This window comes from Schistocerca gregaria, chromosome 8 (assembly GCF_023897955.1).
Source record: "Schistocerca gregaria isolate iqSchGreg1 chromosome 8, iqSchGreg1.2, whole genome shotgun sequence".
Lineage (NCBI taxonomy): Eukaryota > Metazoa > Arthropoda > Insecta > Orthoptera > Acrididae > Schistocerca > Schistocerca gregaria.
Window position 1 is genome coordinate 426,333,334 of NC_064927.1, and position 26,092 is coordinate 426,359,425.

Here is a 26,092-nt window from a genome sequence, read left to right on the forward strand (position 1 = left end):
CATCACTAAAAGATTTTCTCTGCACTGGCCCACTGGTGTGGCTGGTCTGTCGGCTTCGCGGCACCTCGCTAGCGTGTCTGTTCCGCGTTGCAGGTTCGCGGCCGCAGCTGTCGCTGCAGGCGCTGCCGGCCACCGTCACCGTGCGCGAGGGCGACCGCCTGCGACTGGTGTGCCGCGCGCCCGCCAGGCGGCAGCACCAGCGGCCCCGCCAGCGCCAGCGCCAGCGCCAGCGGCCCGGCTACGGCCGGCGGCCCCGCGGGACGTCGGCGTCGGCGTCGGCGTCGGCGCCTCCCTCCCCCTCCTCCTCCTCCTCCTCCTCCTCCGGCGCAGTCAGCTTCTCCTGGTACCGCGACAGGGCGCGCCTGCTGCCGGCGCCGGCGCACTCGCGCGGCAAGGGCGCGCCGCCCCACCTCAAGATCCGCAATAAACCGTAAGTACCCACTGCCCGCGGCCGCCTCTCTACTCTCTTATGGTTCTGCTCTCTGATAGTTGTTGATAGTAGGAGGGGTTCTTGTAATCGTGCAAATTTGTGTGATAGCTACGTAAATGGGAACGTTATTAAGCATATGAGCGATGGTCTCGCCCTACTAACAGGTGCCACAAACGAATTTAAAGCACTGCATTGTTTTCTGTACAGCATGGTCCATTGATCGTGAACGGGCCAAATACTCACGAAATAACCGTCAAACGAAAAAACTACAAAGAACGAAACTTGTCTAGCCTGAAGGGGGAAATCAGATGACACTATGGTTGGCCCGCTAAATGGCGCTGCCGTACATCAACCACGTTTTTTAAAAAAATAGTAACCCTCACTTTTATTACATATTCGTGTAGTACCCTAAAGAAATATGAATGTTTTAGATGGACCACTTTTTTCGCTTTGTGATACATGACGCTGTAATAGGCACAAACGTGTAAGTACAAGGTAGATACCGCTGCCATAGGCCAAACTAATATCAACTGCGTTTTTTAAAATAGGAACCCACATTTTTTATTACGTATTCGTGCAGTACGTAAAGAAATATAAATGTTTTACTTGGACCACTTTTTTCACTTTGCGATAGATGACGCTGTAATAGGCACAAACGTATAAGTACATGGTAGATACCGCTGCCATAGGCCAAACTAATATCAACTGCGTTTTTTATTACGTATTACGTATTCGTGCAGTACGTAAAGAAATATGAATTTCTTAGTGGGCAAAATTTTTCGCTTTGTGATAGATGGCGCTGTAATAGTCACAAACATATGGCTCACAATTTTAGACGAACAGTTGGTAACAGGTAGGTTTTTTTAAATTAAAATACAGAACGTAGGTACGTTTGAACATTTTACTTCGGTTGTTCCGATGCCATACATGTACCTTTGCGGACGTATCATTTCTGAGAACGCATGCTCTTACAGCGTGATTACCTGTAAATACCACATTAATGCAATAAATACTCAAAACGACGCCCGTCAACCTCAATGCATTTGGCAATACGCGTAACGACATTCCTCTCAACAGCGCGTAGTTCGCCTTCCGTAATGTTCGCACATGCGATGACAATGCGCTGACGCATGTTGTCAGGCGTTGTCGGTGGATCACGATAGCAAATATCCTTCAACTTTCCCCACGGAAAGAAATCCGGGGACGTCAGATCCGGTGAACGTGTGGGCCATGGTATGGTGCTTCGACGACCAATCCACCTGTCATGAAATATGCTATTCAATACTGTTTCAACAGCACGCGAGCTATGTGCCGGACATCCATCATGTTGGAAGCTCATCGCCATTCTGCCATGCAGTGACACATCTTGTAGTAACATCGGTAGAACATTACGTAGGAAATTGACATACATTGCACCATTTAGATTGCCATCGATAAAGTAGTGGCCAATTATCGTTCCTCCCATAATGCCGCACCGTACATTAACCAGCCAAGGACACTGATGTTGCACTTGTGGCAGCCATTGTGGACTTTCCGTTGCGCAATAGTGCATATTATGCCGGTGTACGTTATCGCGCCGCGCGTGATTAGCCGAGCGGTCTACGGCGCTGCAGTCATAGACTGTGCGGCTGGTCCCGGCGGAGGCTCAAGTCTTCCCTGGGGCATGGGTGTGTGTGTTTGTTCTTAGGTTAATTTAGGTTAAATAGTGTGTAAGCAGAGGGACTGATGACCTTAGCAGTTAAGTCCCATAAGATTTCACACACATTTCAACATACAACTAAAACATTCATATTTCTTTATGTACTACAAGAATATGTAATCAAAATGGGGGTTACTATTTTTTTTAAAAACGCAGTTGAAGCATGGCAGCGCCATCTGGCGGACCAACGATAGCGCCATCTGGTTTCCCCCTTCAAGCTAGATGAATTTCGTTCTTTGTAGTTTTTTCGTTTGATGCTTATTTCGTGAGATATTTGGCCCGGTCACTATCAATGGACCATCCTGTATATCGTGATCAACATTGGTGGCAACGACATTCGCTTGAGTTGACCCGGCCGTTACTTTTACAACTGGTGACCTCGTCCCTCTGTTGTAAGTGGGCTGGTAGATGCCGAAAGTGTACCCTTCAGCATTTTACTTCAAACGAGAGAAGTACAAAAGCATCTGAGTTAGAGACAGCTTCTTAGCAGCGTGGGTTAAAAACTATAGAAGACAGAAGGCTGAAATTTTGTATACTCTCTTAAAACATAATTAAAAAGTAGACTATTATTACGACTGAAATTTGAAAATTAAATACTTTTTAGATAAAAACTATAATTACTGGCATTTTTACAATCACTATTAAAAAATTGAGCAACATCTTTTTAAAAGTCTACTGTAAACATAATTGTGTAAAGAACTCCCAGAAAAAAATCAAGCTCTACTTAGTTTTTATTTCTATATACGTGATTGTATGCTGTACATAAAATAATTAACATGCTTTGTTTCTGTTGCAACATGAAAGGCAATTAAGAAATTGGTGTGAGACCAAAACATGTGGTTCATATATCAAAGTGTTTCCACCAGATCTGCTAAAAGATTGCAAACATCACAAGGGCTTACAGCTCTTATTCTTTGAGCTACACTAATTAGAAAACTGACAAATTTTTCCAGATTTCCCCTAGTGTTCACGAACCAGCTCCCTTAACGTGAACCACCCATCAAGAACGCTGCTGTGTTAGAAAGTGGAACGCATAGTCTCCGGTCGCTCCGCTGACGCGCGCACTTACGAGAGTTCTCGCTGCTACCTCTTTATCACACAACATTGTACTGAAGTATTTGCGCACCACAAGACTAGGGAAAGTTTTTCGTAATCAGGCACGTTCGATTACGCAGAATGTCAGTAAATTAATGTCGGAAGAGGCAAGCAAGGAAGCAAAAACCTGATGAAAAGGTGTGCTTGAGGGGGTTGCAGGAACTGCCAATTATTCTAATCCCACAACAAAGAGGATAAAAAAGGAGGGTGTTGGGGGATGTAGATACCAGTAATGCCCCACGCTTCATACCTGCACGGAAGCTGCACAGGGAGAAGAATTTTTTATTTTTTGATAACAATACCAAACAGGGTATCACACGTGCCCGTTTCTCTTTATTTTCCACTGGCAGTATCGTAGTAGGCAACATTGTCCACAGTGCTACGTTTCTGACCCATTTTTAGTTTTACGAGATTTTATTCTAGCAGTGGATGGTCGGACTTACTTTACTTTGATTGAACCTTTGCTTATGTGACTATGCCTTTTGAGCACTCTAGTGAGAAAGTATCGACTTTTAACGTCCATATTTGTCGAATTACTGGCCGTACTGACGTAAACTGTTAATACTAGCTAGCTGTAGGAATCTGGTCGAATTAAATCGGGTGATGCTGAGGGTATTAGATTAGGAAATGAGACACTTAAAGTAGTATAATCTGAGGCATCAAGGAATCAGCAACTTAGTATTGGAGGGCAGCGTGGAGGGTAAAAATCGTAGAGGGAGACCAAGAGATGAATACACTAAGCAGATTCAGAAGGATGTAGGCTGCAGTAGGTACTGGGAGATGAAGAAGCTTGCATAGGATAGAATAGCATGGAGAGCTGCATCAAAGCAGTCTCACAACAACAACATCTGTAGATACTAAATTACACGAGATACGCGTTTATGCATGGGCTCCATCTGTCGAGCTGTACCTCCCCTATTGCAGTGTAGTCGTTCACGACGGAGTCTCTATCACCCACTACAGCAGTCCCTCTCCTACCTCGCCGTCTGTGCAGATACGGATCATAATATTTTCTGTTTACTCTACAACTCTTGATGGTCGACGCCGTCCGGTGATACCAGAAACTGCGACACGCGAAAAGCCCAGTTAGCTTAAAAAAAAAAAAAAAAAAAAAAAAAAAAAAGAGAGAGAGAGAGAGAGAGAGAGAGAGAGAGAGAGAGAGAGAGAGAGAGAGACAGAATAGCCAGTAGCATGCATCTTCCTAATCCTACATTCAACTTTTACTCTGACAGTCAGTACAGGATCCCGAAACTCCGGCGACATCGCCTTACTTCAGACACTGAACTATTTCATTTGCAATTCATTCGAGTACTTCTCTCCATCGCAACAGATGTCATTAATCCGATTGATGATGAGTGTATAACTTACTGAAAAGTAAACTGCAGCTTTCCTCCACAAAACCATTTTGCATATTTATATACATTGACGAAATAATTCGCATTAGAGAGCCAAAAGGTCACAAATAAGTTATTACACGGTAGTTCTATTATAGTAGGAAAACATAAAATGACACTCTAATAAAGAAATGACTATTCGGGTAACTTGTGAGGTAACAGAGCCACTTGGTATATAGCAACAGAATGAATTAGCAACGTCATCGGACGTCAAAATACACTACTGGCCATTAAAATTGCAACACCACGAAGATGACGATCTACATACGCGAAATTCAACCGACAGGAAGAAAAGGCTGTGATATGCAAATGATTAGCTTTTCAGAGAATGCACACAAGGTTGGCGCTGGTGGCGACACCTACAACGTGCTGACATGAGGAAAGTTTCATACCGATTTCTCATACACAAACAGCAGTTGACCCTTGTCGCCTGGTGAAACGTTGTTGTCATGCCTCTTGTAAGGAGGAGAACTGCGTACCATCACGTTTCCGACTTTGCTTAGGGTCGGATTGTAGCCTGTCGAGATTGCGATTTATCGTATCGCGACATCGCTGCTCGCGTTGGTCGAGATCCGATGACTGTTAGCAGAATATGAAATCGGTGGGTTCAGGAGGGTAATACGGAACGCCGTGCTGGATTCCAACGGCCTCGTATCACTAGCAGTCGAGATGACAGGCATCTTATCCGCATGGCTGTAACGGATCGTGCAGCCACGTTTCGATCCCTGAGTCAACAGATGGAGACGTTTGCAAGACAACAACCATATGCACGAACAGTTCGACGACATTTGCAGCAGCATGGACTATCAGCTCGGCGACCGTGGCTGCGGTTACCCTTGACGCTGCATTACAGATAGGAGCGCGTGCGATGGTGTACTCAACGACGAACCTGGGTGCACGAATGGCAACACGTCATTTTTTCGGATGAATCTATGTTCTGTTTACAGCATCATTATGGTCGCATCCGTGTTTGGCAACATCGCAGTGAACACACATTGGAAGCGTGTATACGTCATCACCATACTGGCGTATCGCCAGTCGTGATGGTAAGGGGTGCCACTGGTTACACGTCTCCGTCACCTCTTGTTCGCATTGACGGCACTTTGAATAGTGGACGTTACATTTCAGATGTGTCACGACCCGGGGCCGTACCCTTCTTTCGATCCCTGCGAAAACCTACATTTCAGTAGGATAATGCACGACCGCATGTTGCAGGCCGTGTATGGGCGTTTCTGGATACAGAAAATTTTCGACCGCTGCCCTGGCCAGCACATTCTCCATATATCTCACCAATTGAAAACATCTCGTCAATGGTGGCCGAGTAAGTGGCTCCTCACAATATGCCAGTCATTACTCTTGATGAACTGTGGTATCGTGTTGAATTTGCATGGGCAGCTGCACCTGTACACGCCATCCAAGCAGTGTTTGACTCAATGCCCAGGCGTATCAAGGCCGGTATTACGGCCAGAGGTGGTAGTTCTGGGTACTGATTTCTCAGGATCTATGGACCCAAACTGCGTGAAAATGTAATCACATGTCAGTTCTAGTATAATATATCTGTCCAATGAATAATCGTTTACCGTCTGCATTTTTCTTGGTGCAGCAATTTTAATGGCCGGTAGTGTAACTATTCATGGGGTATAGTGGGTGCATGCAAAACCTGATACTAAGTCAAGGGTCTTCGTACCCAGCAAATTTGCTGCGAGCGCACGAAAGGCTGTTTATCTAATCTACTTTCCCGCAGCTAACAACTGTTAAGCAAAAGCAAGATTGAGAGACAATCTCCGCTCATTCCAAATTAATAATGTAGGTGTGGACCAGATGTGGCTTTAATTCAAAGAAGTAGTATCGGCAGCAACTGAGAGATTTATAGCAAATAAATTAACAAACGACGGGGCTGATCCTCGTTGATACACAAAACGGATTAGAACACTGTTGCAGAAACAACGAAACAAACGTGCCAAATTTAAACAGACGCAAAATCCCCAGGATTAGTGATCATTTACAGAAGTTCGAAATTTAGCGCGAACTTCAATACGAGATACTTATAACAGTTACAACAACGAAACTTTGTCTCCAAACTTGGTAGAAAATCCAAATAGATTCTGGTCGTATGTGAGTATGTTAGCGGCAAGAAACAATCAATGCTTTCTATGCACGATGGCAATGTAGATACTATCGAGAACAGTGCTGCCAAAGCAGAGTTATTAAACACTACCTTCCGAAATCCCTTCACAAAAGAAGACAAAGTGAATATTCCAGAATTTGAATCAAGAACAGCTGCCAACATGAGTAACGTAGAAGTACATATCCTCGGAGTAGTGAAGCAACTTAAATCACTTAATAAAAGCAAGTCTTCTGGTCCAGACATTATATCAATTAGGTTCCTTTCGGAGTATGCTGATGCATTAGTCCACACTTCACAATCATATACAACCGCTCGCTCGACCAAAGATCCGCACCCAAACACTGGAAAGTTGCACACGTCACACCATTATTCAAGAAATGTAGTAGGAGTAATCCACTAAATCGCCCATATCGTTAACGTCGATATGCAACAAGTTTTTGGAACGTATATTGTGTTCAAACATTATGAACTACCTCGAAGAAAACTGTATATTGACGCACAAAAAGTGGTTCAACTGGCTCTGAGCACTATGGGACTTAACATCTGGGGTCATCAGTCACCTAGACTTAGAATTACTTAAACCTAATTAACCTTAAGACATCACACATATCCATGTCTGAGGCAGGATTCGAACCTGTGACCATAGCAGCAGTGCGGTTGCGGACTGCACCGCCTAGAACCTCTCGGCCACAGCGGCCGGCCAAGAGACTGCGTTTTATTGGCGGGACACTTAGAAAATGTAACAGATCTACTAAGGAGACTGCCTACACTACCCTTGTCCGTCCTCTTTTAGAATACTGCTACGCGGTGTGGGATCGTTACCAGATATGACTGATGGAGAATATCGAAAAAGTTCAAAGAAGGGCAACACGTTTTGTATTATCACGAAATATGGGAGAGGGTGTCAGAGAAATGATATAAGATTTGGGGTGGACATCATTAAAATAAAAGCGTTTTTCGTTGCGACGGAATCTTCTCACGAAATTCCAATCACCAACTTTCTCCTCCGAATGCGAAAATATTTTGTTGACACCGATCTACATAGGGAGAAACGATCACCACGATAAAGTAAGGGAAATCAGAGCTCATACGGGAAGATATAGTTGTTCGTTCTTTCCACGCGCTATACGAGATTTGAATTACAGAGAATTGTGAAGATGGTTTGATGAACCCTTTGCCAGGCACTTAAATGTGATTTGCAGAGCATCCATGTCGATGTAGAGAGCAGCAGGTGGGTAAATAGCTCAAGATAATAAAGCTGAATATCCAAAGGTAGGCAAACTTTAAACTCTTATCCAAGGCTGGCATCGTTAGACACAATTTAATGGCGTTCGAAACTCACCCATGCAGCCAGCAAACCGCAGGGAAAAGTCATATTGCAGTTGGTTTTGAGTATTTTGGTAGAAATTATTTAAGTCTTACCATCGTATCATGGGACGATGTAACATAGGATTAACAAATGACCAACGCTAATGACTATACATCTAAATTAACAATAAAATGTTCTTCGTGTCTCCTGCGAGAATTGCTTCACAACTTGCGGATAGAGAACTGAATATTTGTGCAGGTGTATTAATACCATTTAGACAGAATATTGTATATATACCAGAGTTGTGTGTTACAGACACACGTATAATTACATATGTATTCGAACAGGTATTCGTAGCAGGTGCATAGTAACATACATCTGGAAGTTGAGCGTTCCATATTTTGTAGAGTAGTGCGTAGGGATATAATGAGTTAATTGCGTTTTGGTCTTCCCCTTGCATTCTGAGTACAGGAGCATTAGATTGGCAGCGCCATACCTTGATGTTGGCGCTGTTGACGAACTAGTACCGTAGTTTACACGCTGGTACATTGCTGGATGCTAACAAGGTGTAGAGGCTGCTTGGGAACTTATGAGCAAGAGACCGAAAATTACTAGCAAGGACATTTGTTTGGTGCGTTTTCCGGGGACACTGTAGAAATGTATGGTTCGATTTTTCTTCCTCTCCGCAAACACGTAGACGGGTGGCGCATTGGATGAGGTGACAGAGATGTTTGTTGAACTTTCATTGACTAAATTTCATATGTGTTATAATTGTCGTGAGGCTCGTTGATGTTTCTGCTTTATTATACCACGGTACTCTTGCAATCTCGGGGCGAACTAGTGTGTAGTGACTGCCTTCGATTTTAGATGTCCGCGGCCATTTCTCTTGCTTTCTGAGTATAGGTACCATATTTGTGAGAGGCAGTTTATGATATTTACTGAGTCCATCCAGATATGCCTGCTTTGCTAGGAAGTCTGCTTATTCAATTCCAGATATCCCAGAGTGGCCTTTCATCCATACCATCACGATGTTGCGACAGTTTCTCTGCACACGAAACACAACGTCTACAATTGCTCCAACTGTGGGGTTGGTACAACTGTAATGATGGTTTATAATTAGTTGAAGAACTGACATATCACCAGAGATCATAAATATTGGGTCTGTTGATCGCCTGTGTGCGTATAGTAGGGCTTCCAGCGTGGCAATCAGCTCGCCTAGAACAACTGTGGAGTGAAGATCCATCTTGTATGTCCTTATTTGCTCCGCGGTAACCTCTGTATACACCACGCACGCATCGTGGTAGTGAGACAGAAATTCCTCAGCTGTTGCGTTAGTTGAATCTTTGTGGTAGAAGAGGGCTTTTGCACACCTGGTGCGTTAATGTCTGCATTTTCATACGAGGTGCGACAATAAAGTAATGAGACTGTTGTGAAAAAGTGTTGCTTATCATTTTAGTCAAGTTTAGTGTATTCTCCTTCAAAATACTTCCCTTCCGATTGCACACACTTTTTTCCAGCGCTTCTGCCATTTATGCTAACATTTCTGGAACTCCTCTTCTGTAATATCCTCCAAGACCCTAGTCACAGCTTTTTGGACATCTTGTGGTGTTTGAAAATAATGTTCATTGACCGCCGATTTGACTTTTGGAAATAGAAAAAAGTCGCATGGAACGATATGTGGTAAATATGGTGGTTGTGGTAGTATTGAAATTTGTTCTGAGGTTAAAAATTGCTGTACTGAGAGACCAGTATGGGATGGCGCATTATCGTGATGCAGAATCCAATTATCAGCAATATTGGCATGGACGCAAAGAACTCTTTTACGAAGTCTTTCTAAAATTTCTTTGTAGTAATATTGGTTAACTGTTTGTTCAGGAGGCACCCACTGTGAATGAACAATTCCCTTGCAATCAAAGAAGTAAAGAAGGTTGATGGTCGTCCACTGCGGACTTCATCTTCAACATTCGTTCTGCTTTCACTAAACATTTTATGCCAACGAAAAACTTGAGGTCGTGACGAAACGTCCTCTCCAAAAGCCTTCTGAAGCTTACCATAAGTTGTCGCGTTTTCACCCTATTTAACGCAAAAAGAAATGGCATACCATTGCACAGTATCATGCGGTTCCATTTCAGTGATGAGAGACACAAACACGTGTTAACTTATTACAGCACAACTTATGACTGAGCAGTTGCATCGATGTGCTGCTTGGACTAGAAGCAGCTTGTAGACCAAGGTCAAAGATATTGTGCCTACGCAAGCCTGCAGGGTTGCCACATCCTGCAATACTTTATTGTCGCACCTCATATATCCAGCCGTGACGGGTGGAAGTAGCTTATTTATCCAGTACCTTCCGCAGACACAGTGGGATGTTAATTCTCAGATTTTTTCCTCAAGACGCAAGAGGAGGAATTTCTTGCAGAAGAATATTCGTCGAAATTTTAACGGTGGTTGGTTGGGGTTGACATGAACGCCCCAGTGAGTATACGCAAGGCTTTGTACTGCATAGCTTCGAATCTTTTGAGCACACTGTCTGATGTTGATCCGTAACACAGGTGCCCGTTTCCATGGTACTGGACTACTACATAAACTACGCTATAATTAACGCAATTTTGTTGGTTAATATAACGAGACATACAGCTGTGTAGTCGACATGGTGTACTGTATGACGCAATGTTTTCAGTAACAGGATGTAAGGGAGACTTGTTTTTATTGTTGTTAATCTATAGAGAGCGTGAATTAACTTTTGTTCCAACAAGCTAATTAGTAACTATTAACTAAGACAGTAGCAATAAAAGGAAACAAAAAATAATTCTTAACATATGTTTTGTATGAAATGTCATTTTCATATTAATTGCCCAAAATTTTTATCTTCAGCACTAGTGCAAAGTTCGCACTCTCGAAGAAATGACTGGCCCTTCCTCTCGGAAATTCCTAGGGTCATGTGAAGGATTGTCGTAATCTCAGAAATTCTTGCAACGAGCTCCTTATGCGGAACTCGTCGCTGACTGGCAACACTTTCGACCGTGGCACCACAATGCTGCATTAATGCCATGTCATGTTTTTTCTGCTTCATGTAAAAATCCAATGATGGCAGCTATAGAGACTATCGCCAAAGAAGTCTAGAAAATTCTTAATCATTGCAGAAAGGAAAAAAAGCCAAGGAACACTGTTAATGTACCAGAAAATAACGACATTTGGCTTTAATAAATTGAAGCAGTTTATTTTACTAACGACAAACAAGCCACTTACAAAACAGTCTACAAATCCTCTCCATTATTTTCCTTTGTCATATATGTCCATGAGCTTCAGAATTCTTATTTCGAAGTCGGCTGCCGCCAATCCATTAAGCCATTGGTTTGCACTGCTTTCGTCACTTCGGCATCTGTTCCAATTTTTTCCCGCTCAGGAAGTATGTGATCCTCGTGAAAAGATGTACTGCAAGAGTTCATTCTTCATCTGTCTCTTCAAATCCTGTGCGATGAGTGCCAGATGACCAGGTGGAGGGCCCATCATTTCTTTCACAATTGTTCGGATACTGCTCAACAGTTACACCACTTTTCCACATTTCTTTAGTTTATTACTGTATCTCCATACTATCTCTTTCGTTTAAGGTAAATGTTAGCGATCTCAACTTCCTAGCATTCTAAAATACACCGCATGACAGAAAACGTAAAGCAGCCAAAACGGAAGTAGGTCCGAAATGAAACTTCACTGTTTGAGGGGGTATGTGATATTATTGCAGTGATTACAAAATCGATTCAAATTCACATTGAACTTGGCAGTGTGAACCCACTTATCTGTACGGAGTTGCTGCCCCCCTGGTCTGGATGGAAGCACTGATTCGATTGGGAAGGATGTCATAAAGCCAATGTCTCCATTCCTGTGCACGACTGACCATCAACTGTTGTAACTGGTCCTTGATATATGTCCGAACTGGTCTCACACATATTACATCGCGAACGGATCTAGGGATAATGCTGACCACAGGAGAATCTCAACATCACTCAGGCAATCCATACGTATTTTCCGTGTGTTGATGAGCATTAACATGTTGAAAAACGGCACCATGAAGGTGTACAACTAGAGGTGACACATGGAGACGCAGGATGTCGGCGACTGTCAGATTCTCCCCAATCACTACCACCCGTGAACTGATGTCATACGCGATCACTCCCCATACTATGGAACCAAGAGTAATACCGCTGTGCTTCTCGAAAACATTGGAAGAATAGGACCTCTCCACAGGTTGCCATCATCCTCGCCAACCATGATAATCCTGTGTAGTGCGGAATCGAGATTCATCTCTGAACACAGTGCGACGTCATTCACCAGACCTCAGCGATTTCCAGTCAGTACTAACACAGCCGTTTGAGTTGTGGTGTTACCAGTAGCCCATGACAAGGCAATTCCCTGGTTGGTTACTGCATTAATGTTGCGGAACGACACAGAACACGACAGGGAGTCCATTACTTGCTCTCTTCATATTCCCAAAAAAGATGGCATTTTTATCTTTGACAGGGCTCGGTATCACCAGGCTACAGTTGTCTGCGATTCGTCTGAAGAACATTATGGACAACTCGAGTGACTCATTTGGGCATCTATCGAAGATTAATGACATAATCTAGAGGTCAGTTGGTGCAATAAACCCTGCACTGACAACTCTTTCGCAGTTATGGACGGATGTAGATGCAGCATGGCTCAGTATTTGTGCAAACGATGATCTCCAACGACTTGTTGAGTCCATGTCAAGTCGAGCTGTTGCACCTCGCAAAGGAGTCCGACACGATATTAGGGCGTTGCTGTTGTTGTGGTTTTCAGTCCTGAGACTGGTTTGATGCAGCTCTCCATGCTACTCTATCCTGTGAAAGCTGCTACCAGTACGTACTGCAGCCTACATCCTCCTGAATCTGCTTAGTCTATTCGTGCCTTGGTCTCCCTATACGATTTTTACCCTCCACGAAGCCTTCCAATACTAAATTGGTGATCCCTTGGTGCCTCAGAACATGTCCTACCAACCTATCGCTTCTTCCAGTCAAGTTGTGCCACAAACGTCTCTTCTCCCCAATCCTACTCAGTACCTCCTCATTCGTTATGTGATCTACCCATCTAATCTTCAACAGTCTTCTGTAGCACCACATTTTGAAAGCATCTACACTCCTGGAAATTGAAATAAGAACACCGTGAATTCATTGTCCCAGGAAGGGGAAACTTTATTGACACATTCATGGGGTCAGATACATCACATGATCACACTGACAGAACCACAGGCACATAGACACAGGCAACAGAGCATGCACAATGTCGGCACTAGTACAGTGTATATCCACCTTTCGCAGCAATGCAGGCTGCTATTCTCCCATGGAGACGATCGTAGAGATGCTGGATGTAGTCCTGTGGAACGGCTTGCCATGCCATTTCCACCTGGAGCCTCAGTTGGACCAGCGTTCGTGCTGGACGTGCAGACCGCGTGAGACGAAGCTTCATCCAGTCCCAAACATGCTCAATGGGGGACAGATCCGGAGATCTTACTGGCCAGGGTAGTTGACTTACACCTTCTAGAGCACGTTGGGTGGCACGGGATACATGCGGACGTGCATTGTCCTGTTGGAACAGCAAGTTCCCTTGCCGGTCTAGGAATGGTAGAACGATGGGTTCGATGACGGTTTGGATGTACCGTGCACTATTCAGTGTCCCCTCGACGATCACCAGTGGTGTACGGCCAGTGTAGGAGATCGCTCCCCACACCATGATGCCGGGTGTTGGCCCTGTGTGCCTCGGTCGTATGTAGTCCTCATTGTGGCGCTCACCTGCACGGCGCCAAACACGCATACGACCATCATTGGCACCAAGGCAGAAGCGACTCTCATCGCTGAAGACGACACGTCTCCATTCGTCCCTCCATTCACGCCTGTCGCGACACCACTGGAGGCGGGCTGCACGATGTTGGGGCGTGAGCGGAAGACGGCCCAACGGTGTGCGGGACCGTAGCCCAGCTTCATGGAGACGGTTGCGAATGGTCCTCGCCGATACCCCAGGAGCAACAGTGTCCGTAATTCGCTGGGAAGTGGCGGTGCGGTCCCCTACGGCACTGCGTAGGATCCTAAGGTCTTGGCGTGCATCCGTGCGTCGCTGCGGTCCGGTCCCAGGTCGACGGGCACGTGCACCTTCCGCCGACCACTGGCGACAACATCGATGTACTGTCGAGACCTCACGCCCCACGTGTTGAGCAATTCGGCGGTACGTCCACACGGCCTCCCGCATGCCCACTATACGCCCTCGCTCAAAGTCCGTCAACTGCACATACGGTTCACGTCTACGCTGTCGCGGCATGCTACCAGTGTTAAAGACTGCGATGGAGCTCCGTATGCCACGGCAAACTGGCTGATACTGACGGCGGCGGTGCACAAATGCTGCGCAGGTAGCGCCATTCGACGGCCAACACCGCGGTTCCTGGTGTGTGCGCTGTGCCGTGCGTGTGATCATTGGTTGTACAGCACTCTCGCAGTGTCCGGAGCAAGTATGGTGGGTCTGACACACCGGTGTCAATGTGTTCTTTTTTCCATTTCCAGGAGTGTATTTTCTTCTTGTCCAAACTATTTATCGTCCATGTTTCGCTTCCATACATGGCTACTCTCCATACAAATACTTTCAGAAACTTCCTGACACTTAAATCTATCCTCGATGTTAACAAATTTCTCTTCTTTAGAAACGTTTTACTTGCCATTGCCAGTCTACATTTTAAATCGTCCCTACTTCGACCACCATCAGTTATTTTGCTTCCCAAATAGCAAAACTCATTCTCTACTTTAAGTGTCTCATTTCCTAATTTAATTCCCTCAGTATCACTCTAGTTAACTCGACTACATTCCATTATCATCGTTTTGCTTTTGTTGATGTTCATTTTATATCCTCCTTTCAAGACACTGTCCATTCCGTTCAAGTGCTGTTCCAAGTCCTTTGCTGTCTCTGACAGAATTACAATGTCATCGGCGAACCTCAAAGTTTTTATTTCTTTTCCATGGATTTTAATACCTACTCCGAATTTTTCTTTTGTTTCCCTTACTGCTTGCTCTGTATACAGATTGCATAACATCGGGGAGAGGCTACAACACTGTCTCACTCCCTTCTCAACCATTGCTTCCCTTTCATGTCCCTCGACTGGCTTCTGTACAAATTGCAAATAGCCTTTCGCTCCCTGTATTTTACCCCTGCCAATTTCAGAATTTGAAAGAGAGTACTCCAGTTAACATTGTCTAAAGCTTTCTGTAAGTCTACAGATGGTAGAAACGTAGGTTTGCCTTTTCTTAATCTAGCTTCTAAGATAAGGTCAGTATTGCCTCACGTGTTCCAATATTTCTACGGAATCCAAACTGATCTTCCCCGAGGTTGGCTTCTTAGGACGTATCCGACGTCTTTTGTCACCTCAGTGTTATCTAATGCGTCACACTGCATGGTGAATGTTCTACAAAAATAAAACTAACGTGGAGTATGCCCAAGGAAGCTTAATAGAACCTCTCATGTACCTGGATAAACGAATATAAGACGGGCCGCGGAATGGTTTTTTGGATGTGAAATACCTGAATAAAAATAATAGAGGCAGTGATGTGAAGACGAGGGAATTGGCAGAAGTAAGTAATCTTTATTATTTCAGAAGTAACAGCTACAGCTGGTAATACGTTTATTCCACTGAGATACAACACCGTCGAAGCTTTCAATGAAAAATGTTTGCTGTTGCCTACGGAACCATGATTCTATCCTGCGGTACGTCTTCGTCCGAGGCAAAGTAGCGTATTTCCAGGATGTGTATGAATGAAGTGACCTGTGTCGCATAGGGGTGGTTTTCCCTCAGCGTGTCATTGTCGGTGTGGAAGCTGACTGCGAACTGTTCACTCAGCGGCCGGCCTGTTTGGTAACACGTCGCAGGAGACGGTACTTGTACGGAAATTGGCACGGTGGGTGACAGCTGCTGGGTGGGGTCGTTACTCAAGATTTACGTGTGCACAGGGTGGGCTGACTCAGCCGGGCGGGAGTACGCCGCCGCCGCCACAGGAGCGCTTCTATTTTTCTTGGCGCCCGCAGGCGCGCCGCCGGGCTGCTAACTATAGCAGCGGCCGCCACCGCCTCCGCCTCCGGAGCCAGCCCGTTGGGCCACGCCGCTTCCTTGTTATGAATGCGACTACCATTGTGCTGCGATCGAGCTCCCATCTCGCCCGTGCTACCTTTCCGATGCTCCTGACCCCCTAAACTCGTAAGCTTTACGAGGTAGGGACATCAAATTTCTGCCATGGGGCCTACATTGGATACTGCGTCGTCATATGCCGCAACTGCTGTATTACAGATTAATCTCTTAAAAGAAACCAGCCAGCCCCTCACCCCCGACTCTTTAAACAGTCGAACTCACACGAATAAAACAGCTCCAAACGCCTGATTAGAAATGAGTTAATTTTGCTAAACATTTAATGTTAATCGTGTAGTCGAGAAAAAAGTTTAGAAAAGGTTTGAAATTATGTTTACATTTTATTGGAAGTCGCTAAGTGCTCTAATTACACAGCACAGTCATGGTAATTTCCTCTCCGTTTTAAGCAAACGCTACAACACTGGCCATTAAATTTTCAACACCACGAAGATGACGTGGTTCATGGTGTGGGTTCCTGTAGTCATGTCCTAGTTCATGAACCACGGGCAACGTATGAGTGGCCAAGTAAGTGGTCCCGACAGTCGGGATACCAGTTACTTTGGAATAAGGCTGGGCATCTCGGACAAGTTCTGAGTCGTGGTCACCTATGTGCCCAGACGGCAAAGACTACCAAATCCACCGGTTCGTCCCTCAACCGTTAGGGGTAAAACTTAATGGGACCCGGGGCAAGTAAGGCTAGCAACCTGCTTCCCTGTTACTTTAAATATTATGGTTGCAACAATCAGAGCAAAATGCTTCGTTTCTGAACGCTGAAAGGCATAATCAGTCTTAAATGATGATGATGACGAAGATGACGTGCTACAGACACGAAATTTAACCGACAGGAAGAAGATGCTGTGATATGCAAATGATTAGCTTTTCAGAGCATGCACACAAGATTGGCGCCGGTTGCGACACCTACAACTTGCTGACATGAGGAAGGTTTCCAACCGATTTCTCATGCACTAACAGCAGTTGACCGGCGTTGCCTGGTGAAACATTGTTGTGATGCATCGTATAAGGAGGAGAAATGCTTACCATCACGATTCCAACTTTGATAAAGGTCGGACTGTTGCCTATCCCGATTGCGGTTTATCGTATCGTGACATTGCTGCTCGCGTTGGTCGACATCTAATGACTGTTTGCAGAATATGGAATCGGTGGGTTCAGGAGGGTAATACGGAATACCGTACTGGATCCCAACGGCCTCGTATGATCAGCAGTCGAGATGACAGGCATCTTATCCGCATGGCTCTAATTTATCGTGCAGCCACGTCTGGATCACTGAGTCAACAGATGGGGACGTTTGCAACACAACAACCATCTGCACGAACAGTTCGACGACGTTTGCAGGAGCATGGACTATCAGCTCGGATACCATGGCTGCTGTTACCCTTGACGCTGCATCACAGACACGAGTGCCTGCGATGGTGTACTCAACGACGAACGTGGGTGCACGAATGGCAAAACGTCATTTTTTCGGATGAATCCAGGTTTGTTTACAGCATCATGATGGTCGCATCCGTGTTTGGCGACATCGCGGTGAACGCACATTGGAAGCGTGTATTCGTCATCGCCATACTGGCGTATCACCCGGCGTGATGGTAGGGGGTGCCATTGGTTACACGTCTCGGTCACCTCTTGTTCGCATTGACGGCACTTTGAACAGTGGACGTTACATTTCAGATGTGTTACAACCCGTGGCTCTACCCTTCATTCGATCCATGCGAAACGCTACATTTCAGCAGGATTATGCACGACCGCATGTTGCAGGTCCTGTACGGGTGTTTCTGGATACAGAAAATGTTCGACTGCTGCCCTGGCCAGCACATTCTCCAGATCTCTCACCAATTGAAAATGTCTGGTCAATGGTGTCCGAGCAACTGAGTTGTCACAATACGCCAGTCAGTACTGTTCATGAACTGTGGTATCGTGTTGAAGCTGCATGGGCAGCTGTACCTGTACACGCCATCCAAGCTCTGTTTGACTCAATGCCCAGGCGTATCAAGGCCGCTATTACGGCCAGAGGTGGTGGTTGGGGGTACTGATTTCTCAGGATCTATGCACCCAAATTGCGTGAAAATGTAATCACATGTCAGTTCTAGTATAATATTTTTGTCCAATGAATACCCGTTTATCTACTGCTTTTCTGCTTGGTGTAGCAATTTTGATGGCCAGTAGTGTAGTTTTTCCCTCGTCTTAATGTTTATGACTTTATATCTGCTGCACTATGTATCGTACAATGATATAATTTTGTAGGTATGTTGAGTGGTAGAAGTGCAAAATGTCTGCAAGTTGTGTTGCGAATAGAGTGAGTAGTTCAGCAGCAATACAGTAAAACGCCGCGCGCGATTCTCAAGTTTTAGTACAAGAACAGCGAAAATGTAGTAAGTGATAAACTTATTCCCTTTCATAATTTTGTGGGGATGTCAGGGGTTTCGTAAAGATTTGAAATTATGTGTAAAGTAGGTTTGTAAGTCCCTGAGTGCACTTATTCTCGAATGCTAGATGAATATACTCTGTGTAACTGGCGCTCCATGAGTTAACGCTGCCTGAAGATACGTACGCAGCTTCTATCTGTAATTCTTGTCTAAGAGTTAGTAAAACTTTAACCTAAGTTATAGCTCTAAATGAGTAGGTTAAGACTGGATTTTAAATTTATTAAATTCGGGCTATAGTTTTAGGAAATAATGAAAAGCAAATTTTTGTTTCCCTGGAAGCCGTTAGACGGTCAACCTGAAACTGGGGCGGGGTGAACGTGCACTAAGTTATAAAGGATACTTAAAATGGGATCAGCATATGATGTAACTGAAGACATTTATAATAAAAAATTCCTGTGAAAAAACGCAAGAAAGAGGTACTACAGTACAGCAGTCAAGCCAGAATATCTATTAGAAAGTTTTATGAACCCATTTATCCGTATGACGTTGCACCCCATTCTGTAAACGATCAGTTGTGAAGGCTGTTATGAAGCCGTCGAACCCTCTCCTTAGGCAAGCTGTCCCACGAACGTGGGTAACTGGTCCTTGATATCTTGGATACTGACACTGGGGTGGAGATGACTTCAGAGATAGTGCCACACCTGGCCTATCGGAGCTGATCTGGAGATACTCGTGGCCACAGGAGTACCTCAGCATCACGCAGGCAGCTCTTAGAGACACGTGCCATATGTGGGCGAGCATTTTTGTGTTGACAAATGGCACCATGATATTAGTGCAAGAGAAGAGACACATGAGGACGAACGAAGTGACATAGAGTCCTATCACAGAATTTCCTCAGTCACTATCATCTGTGACCTGAAATCATACCCAATGGTTCCCTATCCCATGACGACAAGAGTAACACCGCTGTTCCTCTCCAAATGATTGGTAGAATGGGACCTTTCCAGAGGACGCTGCCATACTTGATGGTGATGCTCATCCGGGAAAGTGCAGCACCGCGATTCATCCCTGAAACCAACGCGAGGCCATGTTTTCTGAACAAAGCACACTCCAAACACAGCCGTTTGTGTTGTGATACGATAGTCTTTGCATGGGAAGGCAATTCCCTAGTCTGAGTGGTGCACCTCTCTCCACCCACATGTCGAAAACAAATATCACATGCGTGCAGGGATCCAGCAAATGTGACGATCCTGTTAAATATACAGGTATTGATAACTGCAAAGACCAGTTTAGAGTTTCATCACTTGCACTGTAGGAGGACGCTCGTATCCCACGGACTATACTGTAAGTCGTAAGTGGCCCTGTCTCGTTGTTGAAACTTTGTTTTTTTCTGCTCTAACACGCTTTGTCCACTACCAAACATTTTGTTTTTCTGTCACAAATTCGAGGTCTGTGTCAGGTTCTAAATTGACATTAAGACTTTATGATCCACAGCCTCTCACAGACAACAGAGACATCACCCCAAAGTACCGTTAGTTAAGACTTTGCAATGTGACATCATTCAAGATGGTTGCTGTGGCGTGAGCTGATGACGCGATTGCCGTCATTCATCAAGATGTTCTAATCCACAGTCTCTCACAGATAATGAGGACATCACCCCAAAGTACCATTATCCAAGCCGTCGTATTGTGATGTGATTGACGTCATTCAAGATGGCTGCCGTGACGTCAACTGATGACGCGAGTTCCGTTACCCAAGATGGCTGCAAAGTGCCACACCCCCTGCCAAGCCCCCCTGGTGGGCAGTTTGAATTTTGGGAGGAAGATAGCTCAATTGGGTTACCTCTAGACATCGCACGGTATAAATCACATTGTTACTGCTCTTACCATAACACACCACACACACACTGGATGATTTTAAATAAAAGTCATTTACAACATAAGGAAAATGGAGAAGTTTTGTGGCGTTGGCGTGGGTTTCCAGACTACATTTAATCTCACCTGCCACAATGATGAAATGGCTGATTGCTCTGTGTTCCATTTCGATTGATTCCTCATATTGTATTTAAGTACATGATCAATGTTTTGGTGCTACCCATCCCCAGAAGGTGTCACCCCTCCACAAAACCTCGTTCTCCAACTCAAACAAGTATTGTCAGTCAATTATTATATAGTAACCAACAGCATGCCAGTGGATGGATCGGATGGAAAAGACACCCCCGATGTACTGAAACAATAAGCATTACAGTTAATTGTGTGAACAATTTTACATTAATTTCAACACTGACCATTGATGTGACAACATGTGTCCAGATTTCAGTATCATAGCTAAACCACCCCCTCGCCACTTTTCGAGTATCATTTCCAATGTGGATAGATGAGTGTGCAGTACATCCATGCATTGTTATTTCTCGAACACATTCATCATCAAAGTATATCAGACAGCGCTCAACACGTATCTAATACTTCAACCATAGTGTTTAATTTACGAGCTATCTCTATGCTGATGGGCATCACAGGGCATTCTCGCAGTCTTAGGGTAAAATTAGATATTGAAAGACCTCCCTCATACTATCATTGACCAACCCGCACTGTTAGAAATTTAATCTGCAATCGACGTGAAGTAGACTGCTACATTCTATGCTGAGTGCTCATCCATCCAAGTGCACAAGATTTCTTAAGATTCACCCATGTCGAAGGAGGTTAGCTCTTCTTATTGATGTACAGTAACAGATTTGAAAGTGTTGTAATGTAATATCAGATGGTGAGGAAGAACAAGAAATGGATGATTTTTACGCAAATAAACAAAGTTATCAATTTTAAAGTATTATTCCAAAGTCTAGGATCAGTACCAAGAAGGTATTGCTTTCTAGAGAAATACACTCCTGGAAAAGGAAAAAAGAACACATTGACACTGGTGTGTCAGACCCACCATACTTGCTCCGGACACTGCGAGAGGGCTGTACAAGCAATGATCACACGCACGGCACAGCGGACACACCAGGAACCGCGGTGTTGGCCGTCGAATGGCGCTAGCTGAGCAGAATTTGTGCACCGCCGCCGGCAGTGTCAGCCAGTTTGCCGTGGCATACGGAGCTCCATCGCCGTCTTTAACACTGGTAGCATGCCGCGACAGCGTGGACGTGAACCGTATGTGCAGTTGACGGACTTTGAGCGAGGGCGTATAGTGGGCATGCGGGAGGCCGGGTGGACGTACCGCCGAATTGCTCAACACGTGGGGCGTCAGGTCTCCACAGTACATCGATGTTGTCGCCAGTGGTCGGCGGAAGGTGCACGTGCCCGTCGACCTGGGACCGGACCGCAGCGACGCACGGATGCACGCCAAGACCGTAGGATCCTGCGCAGTGCCGTAGGGGACCGCACCGCCACTTTCCAGCAAATTAGGGACACTGTTGCTCCTGGGGTATCGGCGAGGACCATTCGCAACCGTCTCCATGAAGCTGGGCGACGGTCCCGCACACCGTTAGGCCGTCTTCCGCTCACGCCCCAACATTGTGCAGCCCGCCTCCAGTGGTGTCGCGACAGGCGTGAATGGAGGGACGAATGGAGACGTGTCGTCTTCAGCGATGAGAGTCGCTTCTGCCTTGGTGCCAATGATGGTGGTATGCGTGTTTGGCGCCGTGCAGGTGAGCGCCACAATCAGGACTGCACACGACCGAGTCACACAGGGCCAACACCCAGCATCATGGTGTGGGGAGCGATCTCCTACACTGGCCGTACACCTCTGGTGATCGTTGAGGGGACACTGAATAGTGCACGGTACATCCAAACCGTCATCGAACCCATCGTTCTACCATTCCTAGACCGGCAAGGGAACTTGCTGTTCCAACAGGACAGTGCACGTCCGCATGTATCCCGTGCCACCCAACGTGCTCTAGAAGGTGTAAGTCAACTACCCTGGCCAGCAAGATCTCCGGATCTGTCCCCCATTGAGCATGTTTGGGACTGCACGTCCAGCACGAAAGCTGGTCCAACTGAGGCGCCAGGTGGAAATGGCATGGCAAGCCGTTCCACAGGACTACATCCAGCATCTCTACGATCGTCTCCATGGGAGAATAGCAGCCTGCATTGTTGCGGAAGGTGGATATACACTGTACTAGTGCCGACGCTGTGCATGCTCTGTTGCCTGTGTCTATGTGCCTGTGGTTCTGTCAGTGTGATCATGTGATGTATCTGACCCCAGGAATGTGTCAATAAAGTTTCCCCTTCCTGGGACAATGAATTCACGGTGTTCTTATTTCAATTTCCAGGAGTGTAATTGGTTTCTAGAGAAATTATTTCTAGTCTATATCTTCAGAATTATATCGCCCGAGTGATACCGCTATGCAACTGATATTGATATGTGTCTGATATCGAGAAGTACTGCGAAAATGGTATGATATTCTAGCAAACCATACGAAACTAGCTATGTTCTTGTAATCACTGAGTCTGGAGACGTGTGTAGGAAAGCGAGCCAGCAAGCAGATCCGGATCCAGAAACAGTAACGCGTTTTTGCTGAGGGGGAAATAAGTCAGTCTTTGCACAACAGTTCCGGGAGTGACTTTGATCCACTGAGGGCGCTCTGGTCACGCGCTGGGATTGGAGGACCACACAACCTCGTGGGAAACATCTAGTGCCGCGAGTATACCTATGGTGCATGTGCTTCTGCGTCTGTCTTTGCGGTATATGCATGCATGATATAAAAGGGATGATTTTGTATGGTGCAGGATAATAATTGCAAATTTATTATATCGTCACAGTACTCGATGTTATGTTTCACCGACCAATAGGATACCGCAAATTAAAGAAAACTACCCCATACATGCGAAAAAATGTCGATTTAATTAATTTGCATAAATTTTTTATATCTATGTTGTTTTAGCGGTACAACAGTAACGGGGAGGGTGGGCGTGAGTGCGTGAGATGGAGCAGAACAGCAGGTTAAGTGCACAATACTAGATTAATTTGCATAATTTTTATGTTAAACACGGTACAATATTTTAAGGTGGTGGGCGACAAAGAAGAATGTGCCAGAAATGGCGTCCAAAAGTATGTGAAATTCGGGGTTGGGTTGAGTTGTTTGGGGGTCTCATCGGATTAGGGAAGGAAGTCGGCCGTGCCCTTTCAAAGGAACCATCCCAGCATTTGCCTGAAGCGATTTAGGGAAATCACAGAAAACCCAAAATCAGGATCGCCGGACGCGGGATTGAACCGTCGTCCTCCCGAATGCGAGTCCAGTGTGCTACCACTGAGCCACCTCGCTCGTTGTGCAATTCGGAAAGTGTCCCAGAAAATGTTGGGAGGACATAACTAATTACTTAATTTGGTATCAAAGGTGCTACAATAGTTTAAGGAAATGGGGTTGAGATGGAAAACCATTTAACAGAACAATAGGCTAAGTGCCAAGAAAGGGCCAAACATTAGTTTTAGACACCCAGAGTACAGTGCCAAACATTAGGTTATGCAGCATGTTTCCTCCAGGTAATTACTTCTTACAATACCTTCATGTTTCCAAACAGCAGAGAATGATGAGCAAGAGAAATCCAACCCCCACAAACTGATTTTTTTAATATAAATAAACAATGTACACTTGAATTTCCTGTTATGAGATCCTTCCTCTCCACCACCAGACCGCCGTCTTGGATTACGTCACGGAAGGGGCGACATTGCCCTCTGGTGGCGGTACTGAGTACTACGCCTGGACCTCATGGCGAACACACTGTTTCCCACTATTTTCCGCCACCCCAGACCGCCATCTTGGATTACCTCACAGAACAGATGACAGTGCCCTCTGATGGCAGTACTGTGTACTAGGTCAGTTAGTCTCCAGACCCCATGATGAACATGCTGGATGGAGGTACTGCTTCTAATGTTTTACATAAAGGCTGAAAATGAAGACTTACATCCAGCACTGGTCGAGTCCTCATAGGAAGAGGTGGCAGTTGGATGACCTAGGTTAGTGGAGGTAGCCCAAGTGCCCTTTCTTTCCCTCCATTTTCTTAGGTTAGTAGAGTCAGCTGATGTGGCCTTTCTTTAGTAGCCAAAATTCAAATTTCTCTCCACTCCCTATTAAGAGATGGCAGTCAGATCACTTAGGTCAGTGGAGCTAACCCAATTGACCTATCTTCCCTCCATTTTCTTAGGTCAGTAGAGGAATCCATGGTGTGTTCCATTATCCTGATGGAAATTGAACTTCCCGCCATTTTATGGGGGTCTTGAGGGGACTGGTGTCAGGTTAGTGGAGGTAGCCCAATTGACCAATCTTCCATCCAAAACCCGCCATCTTGGATGACGTTATCGCCGTCATCTTGGATACATCTGGCAACAATGGAGAGTGGGTTGGTGATTGCTTTGTTCCATATTCCACTGCTGAATCCAGTGGCACATTACCAATACATTTTGTGTGACATATGCAGCGATTCGTCAATACATCCATCCAACTTTCCACAGGCCCACAATGCGACCCAGTTGAATGGCTGTATCTCATCAATATGAGTATGTATTCGTCATTGGGGCATTGTTGTACCTCAGAATGAATACTGCAAACACTGTTCACCTCTAAACGCAGCATTGTTGCTGCCTGCAGAGTCAAAATGGAGGGTCCACTGACAGGTCTCCTGAGCGCCATCTGATCGCCGATAACCGTGACAAGCAAATCAGTAACACTACAGTCCCTTAGTATGCACATAATACACTCTGGCACCACTGAACACAGTCCTAGATAGATAATGAACAGAATGCGTATGCTACCGACAGGGTGATGCGTGAAGTCTTAAATCACTAACGTAAGTCTTAAATGACTACTGCAGAAGAATTGAACCGAAACATCACTCACAAAAACGAAAGAAATTCTAGACATATGTAAAGGCTATCAGCGGAATCAAGGTTAGCATCCAGACACATACTCAGACTGAGGGTAGCAACGCAAAAACAGAAGCATTGAAATCGTTTCTTGAATATTCGCTTACTAAGGCACGTACTGCCCGAGTTATCTTATCACATAACTTGCCGAGGCGACTCATATAGATTATAGATTTATAATTTAAAACAACAGCAACCAGCCACAAGCAAGGTTTCCTTAAAAGCAAACCATTACTGATTTGGATTTGCTACAAATCAATCTTCAGGTAACTCTAGCAGTTTTTCTTGCTTTCCTGCGGGCGTCTCGTTTTGTAGTCGTTATTTTCTTTGTACACCATGTGAGAGTTCATGGCGGTACACCCGCTCCACATTTATAAAACGTGGTAAAACTTCAAATAAGAAACAAACAGTATTTTCAAGTGATACAGATTTTAGTGTCAGTATTGTTAGGAACAGCTAAAGTTGCTCAAATTAAAAAAGCTCCAGATCCGGATGGAATCCAGTCAGATTATATGAGGAATTTGAATTTTGGCTACTAAAGAAAGGCCACATCAGCTGAGCAGAGAGTCAGATGCATTGGATGTCAGCAAGACAAGGCTTGTCAGAACAAGTAATAAGC

At 45.1% G+C, this 26,092-nt stretch overlaps 1 protein-coding gene across 1 annotated transcript in view; it reads left to right on the forward strand.

Moving 5' to 3' along the window:
• LOC126285225 (pro-neuregulin-2, membrane-bound isoform-like) overlaps window positions 1-26,092 on the forward strand; it is a 772,532-nt gene that overhangs the window by 623,794 nt on the left and 122,646 nt on the right. The window contains exon 4 of the mRNA XM_049984524.1: window positions 94-430. Coding sequence (XP_049840481.1) covers window positions 94-430 — 337 coding nt within the window. The remainder of the gene's footprint in view (window positions 1-93; window positions 431-26,092) is intronic.